Source organism: Amblyraja radiata, chromosome 2, assembly GCF_010909765.2.
Source record: "Amblyraja radiata isolate CabotCenter1 chromosome 2, sAmbRad1.1.pri, whole genome shotgun sequence".
NCBI lineage: Eukaryota > Metazoa > Chordata > Chondrichthyes > Rajiformes > Rajidae > Amblyraja > Amblyraja radiata.
The window spans coordinates 95179032-95195550 of NC_045957.1; the positions used below are offsets into that span (position 1 = coordinate 95179032).

General features: G+C 40.3%; 1 protein-coding gene across 1 annotated transcript in view; it reads right to left on the minus strand.

Annotated features, from left to right (window-relative positions):
* Positions 1–16519, minus strand: part of stk17a (serine/threonine kinase 17a) — an 86957-nt gene that overhangs the window by 3542 nt on the left and 66896 nt on the right. Inside the window, exons 3-6 of the mRNA XM_033050563.1 lie at positions 15772–15916; positions 4138–4264; positions 2027–2075; positions 1766–1945 (exon numbers count right to left, since the gene is read on the minus strand). Coding sequence (XP_032906454.1) covers positions 1766–1945; positions 2027–2075; positions 4138–4264; positions 15772–15916 — 501 coding nt within the window. The remainder of the gene's footprint in view (positions 1–1765; positions 1946–2026; positions 2076–4137; positions 4265–15771; positions 15917–16519) is intronic.

Sequence of the window (16519 nt, forward strand, 5' to 3'; positions counted from 1 at the left end):
TAATAAAACAAAAATAGTGGTTTAGTAATCTCTGAAGACTTCCAGAAGATAAGGACTAATTAGTGGAATGGAGAAAGAGCTGGATTCACAATGTAATATGGACACAAATTAGACAGGGTGATGCAATTTTAGAGATAAATGAGGGAATGAGTGAATAGGGCCCGTTTCATGCTGTATAGCTCTATGATTCTATGATGGTAAGAGTGGATGAGGATAGATAGTTGCAACTCTAATTCCATTAAATAAAAGGGAGTGGATTAGTAGAGACCATGATATTTTGGCAACAAACTTGGAAAGGCAAGATGGCCAAAATACTAGTTTATTATATTGTTTTATGAGTTGCAAAATAGCATATAATTAATAAATTTATATAAATTATGTTAAACCGCTATTTTAAAAAAGTACAGAATTTTTAAATTGTTCAGGAAAGATGATTAAATCTTTTGAGGCGTATAGCATACATAAATTAGAATGAAAGAGATTTGGAGAGATGTTGATAGGAAGGATTTGGAGGACGATGGGCCAAATGCAGAAAAATAAGACTAGCCCAGAAAGCCAACTTGACCGGCATATACATAGTGAGCCATTGGGCCTGTTTGGTGTTGGATGGCTCAATGATTTTATGAAGGTAAGAATAGCAAACAATGGATGAGGATAAATGTTTGCAACCCTAATTTCACTCAAGCTGTGGATACAGTAATGGTTGTATTCAGAGTTTGATAAGTACATTACTTTCCCAGATTTGTTTGTGAACAAAGCGTTTTGCAACAAAGAGATCCAAGACAAAAATGTCAGCAGCTTTAAAAAATGTTTGAAGAAATTGAAGACAGAAGATTGAGAAAGAAGCAGAGTGCAATTAGCTTTGGAGTTTTGAGTAGCACAGACTTGTAAACTATCAATATGCCAATCTTATTGTACTAGAGCAGCACAGACTAGCAATATAATTAACCTCTACTTTCGCTTGGACCCCTTTTTATTTCATGCACGTTTGAAAAAATAATTATAAAAATGGGGTCCTTAGGAACAAAATTAAACATTAGTTTCAGTTGTCAACCATAAAATCACTAAACCATTTTGAACCATAGGCTCAACATCTAAAGACAAAAGATAATAGTTATATCAGTGCAACTAAGTACTATTGACCTGGAGATACAAAATATAAACCAAGGGCAGCACGGGGGCACAGTGGTAGAGTTATGCCCCTGTCCCACTTAGGAAACCTGAACAGAAACCTCTGGAGACTTTGCGCCCCACCCAAGGTTTCTGTGCGGTTCCCGGAGGTTGCAGGTGGTTGCCGGAGGTTGCAGGTAGTGGAAGCAGGTAGGGAGACTGACAAAAACCTCCGGGAACCGCACAGAAACCTTGGGTGGGGCGCAAAGTCTCCAGAGGTTTCCGTTCAGGTTTCCTAAGTGGGACAGGGGCATAACTGCCTTACAGCACCAGAGACCCGGGTTCAATACTGACTGCGGGTGTTGTCTGTATGGAGTTGGTACGTTCTCTGTGACCTGCATGGGTTTTCTCTGGGTGCTCCGGTTTCCTCCCACACACCAAAGATGTACAGGTTGCCAGGTTAATGGCTTTAGTAAAATTGTAAATTGTCCGTGGTGTGTGTGTAAGATAGTGTTAGTGTGCTGGAATTGCTTGTCAGCATGGACCCGGTGCACTGTAGCTCCAAACTAAACAGAAGCTGCTGTCATCTAGTGGCTTCATAACGTTTGACAATCGCATCAGTAAAATGTAGAAAACAATGAAATTAACAACTTACTCAGGTTCCTTTACAAGAAGTGACTTAATGAAGTCTATGGCCTGTTTGGAGACATGCTCAAAATCTTCATCTGTAAAACTGAGATTTATCTGAGAAATGTTGAGAAAAGTTGCTTGCTTGTCATCTCCCAAGAAAGGCGAGATCCCCGTCAGCATGACATATGCAAGAACACCTATACTCCTGGAGAGAAAAACTATCAGCAGCAGTTCGACCGAGATTGCCTCGAGATTGCCTCAAGGTTACGCTTAGAATTTTACTTACCACATATCTGTTGCAGTGCTAATTGGTTCATAATTTAAAATTTCAGGAGCTGTAAATGGAGGAAAATAACAGATTTAAAGATGAACATCACAAAGCGTGGAGGCATTGTTATCTTTCATGATGTTACAGATTTAGAATAGTTCCTATGGATCAAATGATAGCAAATGTGATCCCAATTTAAGAAAGAAGGGAGAAAATTGTCTAAAAATATTTTATGTCAACTGAGTGAAACATCATGGCCAGAACTTATTTAACATTATGTCCATTTTTACAGCTAAACTTAATTTCAGAGTATACCATATGGTCACAGGCCCTTTAGCACAACTCCTCCATGCCAATATGCCCCAGCGAATCTCGTTCGATTGGCCCACATTTTGTCCATATCCCTCTTAACCTTTCCTACCCAAGTGTCTTTTAAGTATTATTATTGTACCTGCCTCAACCTGTGGCAGCTTGCAACAGTTTCTCTTGCTCACACCAACTGTCTGTGAGAGTGACTCAGACTCTGGAACAGTTTCATCATCTCTTATCAGGTTTCTGAACAGTCCTTCCATCGGCCTGGGAACTGTCCAATTCACCTCTACCCCATTGTGGGCATTAGACGTTGTCATGGAACGAATTCCAATGCAGAGAACTACAGTGCCCTCCATAATGTTTGGGACAAAGACTCATCATTTATTTATTTGCCTCTGTACTCCACAATTTGAGATTTGTAATATAAAACATCACATGTGGTTAAAGTGCACATTGTCAGATTTTATTAAAGGCCATTTTTATACATTCAGTTTCACATGTAGAAAATACAGCGGTGTTTATACATAGTCCCCCCATTTCAGGGCACCATAATGTTTGGGACACATGGCTTCACAAGTGTTTGTAATTGCTCAGGTGTGTTCAAATGCCACCTTAATGCAGGTATAAGAGAGCTCTCAGCACCTAGTCTTTCCTCCAGTCTTCCCATCAACCGCCCGATCTGAACCCAATTGAGCATGCCTTTTATATGCTGAAGAGAAAACTGAAGGGGACTTGCCCCCAAAACAAGCATAAGCTAAAGATGGCTGCAATACAGGCCTGGCAGAGCATCACCAGAGAAGACACCCAGCAACTGGTGATGTCCATGAATCGTAGATTAAAGCAGTCATTGCATGCAAAGGATATGCAACAAAATACTAAACATGACTACTTTCATTTACATAACACTGCTGTGTCCCAAACATTATGGTGCCCTGAAATGGGGGGGGGGGGGGAGAACTATGTATAAACACAGCTGCATTTTCTACATGGTGAAACCAAAATGTATAAAAATGGCCTTTATTAAAATCTGACAATGTGCACTTTAACCACATGTGATTTTTTCTATTACAAATCTCAAATTGTGGAGTACAGAGGCAAATAGATAAATGATGGGTCTTTGTCCCAAACATTATGGAGGGCACTGTATATTCTGCACTCAGTATCTTGCCCGTTGCTCTATCTAACTTGATTGTATTTATTATGGAATAACTGAATTCTTTGGATGGCATGCAAAAAAAAGCTTTTCACTGTACACATGACAATAATAAACTGAGTATTTTTTTTACTTGTGGACATTTTTCAGTGTTGAAAAAACTTCATGAGTAAAAAAATACTCGTGATGAAAAAAAGTTACTTTTCACTTGTAGGAGCTCGTGAACACACTCGTGGAAGGTCGTAGGAGTTCGTAGAATACCACGAGTTTGTTTTTTTTTAAAACACGGGAGTGCTCTTGGGTGAACTCGCATCATGGGACAGACCCTTAATACTGGTGGGAGAATTGGGAAGGGGATGGAGAAAGAGGGGAAGCAAGGGCTATTTGAAGTTAGATAAGTCAACGTTCATACATTTGGGGTGTAAGCTGCCCAAGCAAAATATGAGGTGCTGTTCCTCCAATTTGCACTGGGCCTCACTCTGACAATGGAGGCGGCCCAGGACGGAAAGGTCAGATTGGGAATGGGAGGGGAGTTAAAGTGCTGAGTAACTGGGAGATCAAGTAGGGCGGACACAATGAAACACATGGCATGGTTTTGGAGGGTTCATAGATTCTTCAAGGTATGCAGCTGTAGCTCCAGTAAGTGTGAACGCGGATTACCTACCTACATATTCAGGTGTTCCCATGATTTCCCTCAGCTCTTCATTATTACTGATTCTTCTCGAAAGGCCAAAATCAACTATTTTAATATCTCCCAGGGGTGTTTCACTCGTCAGAAGAATATTTTGAGGCTGAAATGGAAGCACAGCATAGACTATTAGGTAGCAATTGGGAGAGGAATAACTGGACTAATAAATACAGTACTAATAAAAACAGTAGCTTTAATTTACAGTCACATTTTAAATGCACAATTCTATACATCCATTAACATTGTAGAGCACAAACATAAAATATTTGCAATTTGAAAGCAAGTTTAACTTGGTAACATTGCCACAACCTTACAATTTAGGATTTATTGGTCAGTTGCAAGTCCAAAAGGCCTTGCTACACCAATTTTCCAAGTGTCAAACAAACAAGGTGCATGCTTAAACATTACACGTGCACCTTTTTCAGGAATATATGGAAGTGTTATTGTATCACTCCTGCTGAATTAACATATTTGCTGTCTTTATTTTCCCAAATGCATATGATTTTCTCCATTCCTCTCATATTTAAAAGCATATGCTCTGGTACAATAATTCAAAGGTAACTGAACTGAAAAGATTTTAGTTGACTGCAGAACCCAGACTGAAGAATCTGGGCTGAAGATACTGATAAGCGCTTCATTCTAACAATGGATGTACACAATATATTTAGCGCACTGCACTGCAACTATGTTGTTTGAACACGTGTACTGTCTGTGCTAAGGCCTGCTGGAGCTCACAGTTTGTCAAAGTGAGATCAAATTCCTCCATTGTCAGAATGAGATCAAATTCCGCTTGGGTAGCCTATAACCCAACAGTATGAACATTGAATTTTACAATTTTAAATAAAACCCCCTTTGCCCTCTCCCCACATTACCCAGAGTGCACACATTTCTCCAGATGTGCATCTTCCACAGCTCCCATTTGCTGGGAGGTCTTTAAACCTCCCTTCTCCATCTCCATACACTCATATCCCTCCCTCTGGCTTTACATTTCAATCCTCTTTTCCTCATCTGATACCCTTTTGTCTCCATTTCATCTTTAGCCTTGGTCACTTTTTCCACCCATTTGCCAGTCAAAACCCCTTCACCTGCACCCACGTATCACTAGCAAGGACTTGTCCCGCTACAACCTCTCCTTTCCATCTTTCTCCAACCTACTTAACAGTCTGAAGAAAGGTCCCAACCTGAACATTGCAAGTCTATTGTCTCATTGGCACTTCACTGGACCACCTGGACAATAAAAACATACGTCAGGCTGATATTCATCGACTGCAGCTTGGTGTTCAAGACCATCATCCCCTTCAAACGGGTTATCAAGCTCGGAGAACATGGTCCCTGCACATCCCTTTGCAACTGGATCATCATCAGAACATAATCGGTACGAATTGGCAACACTCTCCTCGACAGCCATCAGCACAGGGGTACCTCAAGACTCTGCTCAGTCCCCTGTTCTACTCACTCTATACTCATGACTGTAGCCAGATACAATTACAACTCCATCTTTAAATTAGCCGACATCATTGTTGTTGGACAAATTCCAGGTAATGATGGGTCATATTGATTGTCTGATTGAATGGTGCCAGAACAACAACCTTGCACACGCCGTCAGTAAAACCAAGTATCCGATGGCTGACTTTAGAAGGCAGTGGCCAAGGATCCACAAACCCGCCATTAGCGGTGTGGACAGTGAACAACTTCAAATTCCTGGGCGTGCACATCTCTGAAGACCTGTCCTAGACCCAGCATATTGATGACATCATAAGGAAAGTACATCAATGCCTCTACTTCCTTTTAAGATTCATGAGATTTCGTGTGGCGACAAATACTCCCTTGAACCTCTACAGATGTGTGATATAGAGCACATTGGCTAGCTGCATCACGGCACATTGAACATCCGGGAATGAAGGAGAATACAAAAACCGGTGGGCACTGCCCAATCCAGTCCATCAAAGGTACTGACCTCCCCACCATCGAAGGGATCTATGATGCATGGCTTCAGAAAGGCAGCTGCCATTATCATGGACCCACACCACCCTGGCAACTCTCCAATTGCACTCCTGCCATCAGGACCTCTAGGTACAGGAATCGCTTCTTCCCAATAACCATCAGGCTATGGAACATTACAAACACCAACTAAGCATCAAACTACAAATTGCCTTGGTTGCTGCAGGGACTTTGAACTTTAGTTTTGCACTGGATTTTTTTGGAACTTTTTTCTTGTTTATTACATTATCTATTTCAGTACATATGACAATTGAACTATTGTCCCCATTCCCTCAACAGATCCTGCCTGACCCGTTGAGTTCCTCCAGCACTTTGTTGTTTTGCACAAAATTACAACATTTGCAGTATCTTGCATCTCTCTGTTTAAGTTATTAGACCTTGTTTCCCCACTGACTGGAGACCATCTAATAGTGAAACAATTGTTAGGATTTTTAAATAAACACTTTGCTCTGGATACTATGCTAAGTCCCATGTTGCCCAAATAAATAACATCAATGATAATCTATCCGTAATACCTTTTTCTCAGTTCTTGAGCTTGGATCAGACTGAACTATAAAATATTTATATTTGTCTTGGAAATGCAGCGAAGATGGACCAGACCTCCAGAGGTTACATTACAAAAAACTTATGTAAAATGCAATCAACTTCCCTCGAATAATAACCATAAGGTTAATGGGCAATTTAATTAGAATTTTTGTGAATTTTGGAAAGAATCTGTGTCATAGCTGGAAGTCATTCAGCTGGTGGGATTGTCTTGGTGGGGGGGGGGGGAGAAAACGCAACTTAAAAAAAACAGGTCACTGGAAATTTAAAAAATAATTCTTCGTGCAAAGGGCGATAGCGGTATGGTGTTCCCTCCTAAACAAGAGCAGGTATATGTTCATTTAGTCATTTAAAATATGAGATTAATTGTTTTTCATTTCTCGAGGAATATGGCAGGCACAGAATTAGGTTAGGTGTCAAGTCAGGAACTTAAATGGAAAAACAACTTCAAGCATTACAATGCCCCAGTCCTGTTCCCATATAATTATAGTGCCCTACCAAGGTTACAAATAAACAGCAGTTACAGTCGATTGGTCAAATACAAATGATAATCATCCACTCACTATGCTTTTTATATCCTGTAATTTAGCCTGTGACATTGGCTTCCATAGATTGTACAAAAGGTATTTTTATTTTATCCATTTCTGCCTTCAAATTCATAGTAACCTATGGAAATACATGCTACGTATTTAGGGTCTTCTAATTCTTAATTGCCATCAGTTTTTTTCTAAGTTTAAAATGCGCAAATGTTACATTCAACCAGTCAGCTTTATAGTGGCCGAAAAAGAGTCCAGATCTGAAACATCACCTATATATTTCCTCCAGAGATGCTGCCTGACCTACTCAGTTACACCCGCATTTTGTGTCTATCTTTGATGCAGAAAACAATTTGTTTCATCAATGATTTTGAATATTTTTTTTTCCCAGTCGCATATAACATAAATACAGGGATAAATATGAATATTGTATATTATAGAAATCACTTTTTGACCCAGGGCATCTGAGAAGTAAAATTATGTGTTTGGTTTCCTCTTCATACACTGCGTGAATATTCTATACACACTCACTTAGTCACCATCGGGGGCTTTAACACAAAGTAATTATAGAATAACTGTTATTTATGCAAAACCAGGCATTTAATCCGTCAGGTCTGATGTTTTGTTCTGTTTGAACCACTTCAACTATCCCCTGCACACTCTCTCCCCCTCAATGTTTTCTCTACAAGTATAGTTCAGTATTCAAACAAGAAATTATGTCAATTTTATTGTGGCAAAGTATTTCAGTTCAGTTTTGTTATTGTCATGCATACAGAAGTACAGTGAAAACTTTTGTTGTGTGCTAACCAGTCAGCGATAAGACTGGATTACAAAAGAACCATTTACAGTGTATAGATACATAAGGGAATAACATTTTGTGCAAGGTAAAGCCAGTAAAGTCTGATCAAAGATAGTCTGCTAACGTTCCAACGACAACGTAAATTGCAACTTTGGATCGTTATCTGCTAGTTCTCATTTTGTTTCAGTGAAAGTAATCCATCATTACATTCCCCAATCACAAAGATTTTCATAATTTCACTCCTAAAACCTTAGATTAAGCAAAACGAAAATCCTTCATTTTTCAGCATTTGGTATAATTACTATGAGTGAATTAGTGCTGAATCTTTCCACTATGTTGTTTCCTTTTTAGAGTTAGATAGAGCTTTTAGGGATAGCAGAGTTAAGGGATATGGAGAGAAGGCAGGAACGGAGTACTGATTGTGGATGATCAGCCATGATCACATTGAATGGCGGTGCTGGCTCAAAGGGCCAAATGGCCTACTCCTGCACCTATTATCTATTGTCTATTGAATGGCGGTGCTGGCTCAAAGGGCCAAATGGCCTACTCCTGCACCTATTGTCTTTTTGCTCTAATAGAATACACAAAACAACAGCTTATTTTTTGGATGTACACCTTGCTACCAAACCCAATATTCATTCCATATCTTTAAATTGCCTCAATAAAAGAGGCGTTGAGCACCTCCTTGATTATAATCTTTCTGGGAGAAGTACTATGTCTTGTTGGGTAGCACGTTCCTGCAAGGACTTTGATCTAGGAACAAAGAAATGCTGTTACAATTCTGTCAGGGTGTTGTGCAAATCAGAAGAGTCATTAGAGGTGGTGATGTGCCTGCTGCCCTCGTCCATCTTGGTGAGAGCAGATGTGATTTTGGGAAATGCTATCGGAACAGTCTAGTTGAAAAAGTACCATGCATTTTACAGAACCAGTCAATCATAAGCTATGGAGGGAGGAGGAATAAATGTTTAGAGTGGTAGATAATTAGAAGCTGCTCGGTCTCAAATGGGTTAAGCTTCAAGAGTTAGAGCATCCAGGCAAGTGGAGAGTAGTTCATCATGCTCATAATGCACCTTGTAGATATTGGGAAGGCAAGTCTCGTTGCAGAATACAGTACCGTAAGCAGATTTGGGCCCCATATCCGAGCAAGGTTATGCTGGCACTGGAGAGGGTCTAGAGGAGATTTACAAGAATTATTCCAGGAATGAGCGGGTTAGCATATGATGAGCGCTTTACAGCATTGGGCCGCTACTCGCTCGAGTTTAGAAGGCTGGGGGGGGGGGGTCCTCATTGAAATTTACAGAATAATGAAAGGCAAAGGTAGAGTGGGTGGAAAGGATGTTTCCACTGGAGGGAGAGACTAGGATCAGAGGTCATAGTCTCAGAATTAAAGAGCACTGTTTTAAAAGGTGAGGAGGAACTTATTTCATCAGAAGGTAGTTAATCTGTGGAACTCATTGCCACAGAGGGCTGTGGAGGCCAAATCAGTGGATAGACAAGTTTTAAGGCAGTGATCGACAAATTCTTAATTAGAACAGGTGCTGAGGGTTATGGGGAGAATGCAGGAAAATGAGATTAGGAGGCAGAGATCAGCCATGAGTGAATGGCGGAGTAGACCTGATGAGCCAGATGGCCTTATTCTACTCCTATAACTTGTGATCCTGTGAATACCTGGCTTATACCTACTCTTGTAAAAAGTATTTGTGCAACTGCTCCAGTTTAGTTTCTGGTTAATGGTGACCTCCAAAATATTGATAGGGGGGAACTTGGCCATTGAATGTCAAAGGTTGGCGTTCAGACTCTCTCTTGTTGGAGATGGTTGTGGCCTGACATTTTATAGCATGATTATTAATTGCTACTGGATGCCGTCTAGGTTTCTTTCATGTAGGCATGGACTGTTTCATTTGTTGAAGAGTTGCAAATGGAGTATCAACAGTAGGAGATCCCCACTTCTGACATTATGATGGAAACATAGTAGCAGGTGAACCAGCTGAAAATGGTCAGGCATCCGCCCCCAGGATTATGTGGCCTGAATAACTGGCCTCCAACTATCTTCCCTTGTGCAAGCTACGACTCCATTCATTGCATTTATTTCCCTTGATTTCAGTTTTAGTTTCATTATGACTCTAGTGTTACAATTAGTCAAATGCTTCCTCAATATTTTTCTCATCTCCAGAATTCAGCTCTCGATGCATGTTTAGACCAGGGCTGTGATGTACTCTAGACCAGCATAAGGTTGGGCAAACCCCAGCTGAGCTACACAGAGTTAAGTCTGAAGCCATCATCGAAGGCACCTTCCATCACTTTGCTGATCCTAGTGTGTAGAAATGAGCCAGATTGGATTTGTCCTACTTTCTATGAACAGAGTACATAGACAATTTTCTACAATGTCAAGTACTGCTTCAGCTTGACTAGTCATACAGACCACAAGAGGGATGTTGTCCTGTCCCATTAGCTTTTGTTGTATCCTGTGCTCTCAGTCATTTCCTGGTATTCAGTGGAGTGAATCAATGGGATGAAGACCACCTTCCATATTGGTGGGGAATTTCAGAAGGAAACCGAAATGAATCATCTACTCGGCACTTCTAGCAATACTAGTTGCGAATGCTTCCTGGACTTCTTTGGTGCTCACATGCCTGATGTTGTTGAGGATTAGAAGGTTCTTGAAGCCATAACCTCTCATTAGCTATTTGATTGCTCACCACCGTTCATGATTGGGTGTGCTAGAACTGCAGGGTTTTGACCCGATCCACAGGTCATGGGATTGCTTGCCTGCTGGTATGGCTGTTCACCATCCGCACCTCATTGTAAGGTACATTAACTCCCCATATACCCTGCTCTGTACACCTCGCACAACCAGGGTTGATTCCCTGGTCAACAAGTAGAGGGGAGAATATGTAGATTCATTAAATTCCAGTTTACAATGGTGTGTATTTCTGCTGCAGATTAATGTCATAGTACCTCAGATGGTCAGTTCGGAGATGTCAGATCAGTTGACCTTATCCTATTTAGGACGACTGTGGTACCAATGGGTGGTATCTTCAATATAAATTCAGGATTTTAGACTCCACAAGGGCTTCTACCAGATTCACCACCAAAAGAGGCATCTGATGCAAAATGTTGAAGACAACCAGGAATACTCTCTCTTGCCTGCAGATCATGGCACCATCTCTGCAGTGATTGTGCGAGAGGAACGTGGGACACTATGCAACGTAGAATTCATTGAGTAAGACTATGTCAGGATGCTAGCCATGAATCTCCCAATTCAGATACAAGCTCCCATATCCGTGAGCGAGTCTTTGTAAGGTTCAATGGCCCATATCTTTTTATCTTTTTTTTAACATGGCAGTAAGGATACAACTAAAGGGCTGAGCAAACAACGTGTGTTTTGGGCCTCAAGACACAATCAGGAAGCACAATAGATTTAAATAGAATTAGTGAACCAGATGAGCACACAGTAATCTCAGAAGTATGTGTAGGAAAGAACTGCAGATGCTGGTTTAAATCGAAGGTAGACACAAAATGCTGGAGTAACTCAGCGGGTCAGGCAGCATCTCTGGAGAGAAGGAATGGGTGACGTTTCGGACCGAGACCCTTCTTCAGACTCGGAAGTATTTTGTATTCATTATTATTAATGGAGAGTCATTTAAAAAAAAAATCCAAATTATTAATTGCAATTAATTTGCGAGCATGTTGGGGATCTCAGTCCCTGGATTGTTAATGCAGATCTTCTAATTTAACTACTGCATTAATGTTATATCCACATCTGCTACCTGGGACCTGTTGGAAAGCAGGACGATGATGATGCTAGTGAAGGAAGTGAGGAAGAGGAGGAAGGATGACAACGGCAGCAGGGACATGTTGCACCTTTGCCATGATATGCAGATCCACGGTTCTTCATTGGAACACTGCACAATTATCTCCTTGTAGGACCAAATACTGAAGGCACAGCAGTAGTCTATGAATAAAAATTCTGGCGAGTGAAATTGGAGTACAAAAATAAACAAGGTTTATAGAAGTGGTAGACATTTCAGAAATAGGAAGGACAAAACAGTGTAGGGTTTGGAAAACAAATGAAAAAACCCTAAAAAATCACGATATTGCTTAAAAGGGAGCAGGAGTTCCCAAAGTTGCCAAGTTTTACCAACATGGGAAAACTACTCTAGTTCAGAGAACCCTGGAATAAATATGTCTAATTTGTAGAGAGTCCAAACTTTGTGGTCAAACGATTACTTTATTCAGTGAGATAAGTTTGACATTATGTGCGTTGGGACTCTCTAACATATTGAGTCATTGCTGCTGCTGCTGAGCGAGGGTGTTGACTCAAGCTCAGCTACCTGTTGACTGGTGATCCAAAAGTAAGATGTGCTGATGTAGCAGGACACTCTCCTTAACCCATGACGTCACGTGACAGTCTTCATAACCATTGACGAGGGTTCGACAGTAAGTGGTCTGACCATCAGGTGACGCTACAAATATTTAATTTAAATGGCGGCACCTCTATGGCCATAACCCTAACTCAGTGTTACACCAATGTTTTGAACTGTGATGTGTGCTTGCATGTCTACAATCATGCTTGAACCTACAAGCTTCTGACTCCAAGGCATAACTGCAACCTCCGAGATATGGTTGGAATGAAGGTCTTACACAATGTAAACATTTCAATACAAGAACAAGAGGATTAAGTACATTCTTTGCAAGGTTGTAGATAATTATCTCATATCACCAACAATTTGTCCTGGACAACCACGGCACAGCACACCAATGCGTCAACATCCTCAGAAAATGAAGGGCATTCAGCATGTCTCCCACTTCTATGCACCACAGAAAGCATCTTATCAAGATGCATCACAACTTGAGAAGGTTTGAGGCCCCCGACCGCGGCAGGACAAAGAAGGGACGAGATTGAACTTTTTTTTCGTTTTCCATTACAGTGAGGAATGTGGAGGAGCCACTGTGGTGGATGTTTATGTTAAAATGTATTTTGTGCGTTTTGTTGCTTTTTATTGGTATGACTATGGCCAATCAAATTCCTCCTATGTTGCAAAACATACTTGGCTAATAAAGTATGATTATGAATGAAGGGCTCACCCAATACCTCAAGAAATTGTAGAGATTTGTGGCTTCTCCCCTCGCTCATCAGGCAGAAGATGGAAAAGCTTTTTATTTTTTATTTTTTATTTATTAGAAGCAAATGTATAAGAGTAGAACAATGGGCATATAAAATTATAGTTAATGTACAGCTTCAATTTTAACTTTATAACTTTAAAATAGAGAAAAAGAGAAAGAACAAGAGAGAAAAAGTGAGAGGTGCAAAGATAGGACCCCTAGACGACCAACGTAGTGTAGCCAAAGATAGAACCCCTAGACGACCAACGTAGTGTAGCCAAAGATAGGACCCCTAGACGACCAACGTAGTGTAGCCAAAGATAGGACCCCTAGACGACCAATGTAGTGTAGCCAAAGATAGGACCCCTAGACGACCAATGTAGTGTAGCCAAAGATAGGACCCCTAGACGACCAATGTAGTGTAGCCAAAGATAGGACCCCTAGACGACCAACGTAGTGTAGCCAAAGAGTGGGTAAAAGAAAGAAAAGAAAAAGAGAGAAAAAAGTGGTGATATGCCTGCCTCTCGTCCCTCCCCACCCACCTCACCCAACCCATAGTTGGATTTAATTCCAAAGTTGTGTTGCGCCATACTATCCTTGTAAGAATTCGGTGAAGGGTGTCCATGTCTTGGAAAAATTAATTGGTTTTTCTGCCAAGAAAAGTCTAATATTTTCAAGATGTAGTGTCTCGGACATGTTTGTAATCCACATCTTAACAGTGTGTTTCCAAAATTTAAGTATTAATTTTTTCGCCGTTATCCTGCCGATATGGGGTTCAAATTCACTGCAGCTGCAACGTTCCAATCGATCGCGTTCCACAAAAACCCACTCGCAAGATGATTAAAATGCCCATTAATTTACATGAATTAAACATTAAATTCCATCTATTTGGCCTATAAATTCATGACAAAGAGATTTAAAAATCATGTTATATTGTGAATTCTTGTGTGAATGTTATTTGGACACTTAGGCTATTTAAAAATGTTAACCTTTTCTTAAGAAATGGATAGATGTTTAGATCTAGTAATTGAATTTTGTAATTAGCTACAATTAGGTAAATAACTAATTATATGCTTTAATTTCAGGTCATCCAAGCAAGATTGTTTCATATTTGTTTCAGAATGTTTCAATCTATAATAACTGAAAATTTCATTCAGTTCTCTTAATTTTTAAGAAAGTTATGGGCTTTAGACTGTCCTCGATCACAGCTTTTGAGTTAAGTCAATGGAAAAGCAATAGGGAACAAGATGCTAATTTCAGAGTATGAAAATGGCCATAACTCTTTTAATACTGAAGATATGAAAGTGAATTAGGTGTCAAATTAAACTTCTTTTTATGCTTTATCTGATGGGATAAATTGCAGACTTGATTTTTTAAATCTCAACATTTTGTAACATTGCTACTTACTTTCTTTCCCTCCCCCTTCCTAGTCTACGCCTACTTCCTTTCTTTTTCCTGCCCCCCCCCCCCCCCCTCCCCTCCCCGACATCAGTCTGAAGAAGGATCTCGACCTAAAACATTGCCAATTCCTTCTCTCCATAGATGCTGCCTCACCCGCTGAATTTCTCCAGCATTTTTTGTCTACCAGCAATTAACCTTTGATGGTCTAAAATAGCACTGGTTGATTTCCCTCGAGAGAGTTACCTTATTTCACAATTCAGACTGTTCTAGACATAGTTTTGCCATCGACTGCCCAGTTGCAGCAGCACTACCGCCCTCTGCTAAAACCAATCACTTCTGAATTAAATCATTACGTGCAAAGGGACTACATGGCTTCTCTTTCAGCATCAATAATCCTCTTATAGATTTATGCAGCACGGAAACAGGCTCTTCAACTCATCGAAGCCGACCAAGATGCTCATCTGGGCTAGTCCCATTTACCTGCGTTTGACCCACATCCATCTCAACCTTGTCTAGCCAAATGTCTTTTAAAAGTTGTTACTGTACCTGCCACAACTACTTCCTCTGGCAGCTCGCTTCAAATACCCACCACACTGCCCCAGGTTCCCGTTATATCTTTCCCCTCTCAACTTGTTAGCACACAAAAGCAGGCTACCACGCAACAAAAGCTTTTCACTGTACATACACTACTCTAAACTCTAATCTTAAATACCACTTTGTCATTATGCAAAATGTATAATCTCATTTTTCTTTTCGTGGGCATTCCCAGTAGCACATTTCTTAACTCATGAGGAAGTTAGAACAGTCTTCTCCCCAGGACCTGCTCACTTATTTTCCTATCCTTGAATATTCCCCCAATTTCCAAAATATATATTATTTTGAATCATGTTTGGCACCATAGCCATTTGCGCCGTTGGTTATATTCACCAGCTGTTTAACAGCCAAAAAAATGCACCATTTAAATCACTCAAGGACAATGGTGTAAAATGAAACAGAGCTCCGGAACAGTATCTTACCCATATTTACACAACAGTAGTTGATGCTTTGATCAATTAATCAAAGGAGTTAAAATGTACACAGACGGATAGAAGCATGCACACATTCCTGACCATGGCCATGTGATTTGATATGAAAGCAGCTGCCAGCTTGCGTCCAACCTTGTGACAACATTTCCTTTCAACTTTAATAGTCGTCTTAAAATGTTTACAATAAAGTGAGACTTACTTTTAAATCAAGGTGCACTACGTTATTTCTGTGCAGAAAAGCAACACCTTCCAAAATCTGTCTCATGAGTCGTTGGACATCTTTTTCTTTGAAGGCCTCTTCTCGCTCAGCTATACATTGGTTAAAAATCTCACCACCAGCAGCACTGTGGATAAAAGGATGGATGTTAATGTTACACGTGGCAGCGGAGACAGTGAATGGTTTATAAAGGTTGTTTTGCACTTCCTCTGAATAAAGCCCTCGGCCCTCTCATTTTTGCAGAAAATTCTAGCTTTCTGCACATTTACAGGAGTCATATAATGAACACACTCAATTGTGTACAACTGGTGACTGGCAAAACATCTCCCCACATTAACCCAAACGTAGATAAAAAATAAATTTACATTGGGATAGAAATTCATCCCAAAAATAAACTTTCAAAATTGTCACAACTGCAGATCAGTTTAATTGAATTCCAGCGATTTAAGTGGAAACCACATTTTGAAACAGTACAATACAGAGATATTACACTGTTTAGCCGAAACAGTGAAGGGTAAATAATATTAGGCTCAACACAAGCTCGAGGAACACCACTGTGTAGTTTCTCTCAGCACACTGCATCTTCTGGAGCTCAAAATCAACGTCTCCAACTTTCAATAACTTTTTTTCTTTCTGTTTATATCTGCACTGGCTATTTTTGTTTCCCACCCTCCTTTTTCTTTCAGATTCCAAGTTCACCCACCTTCATAGTCACCCAATGCCTGTAAAT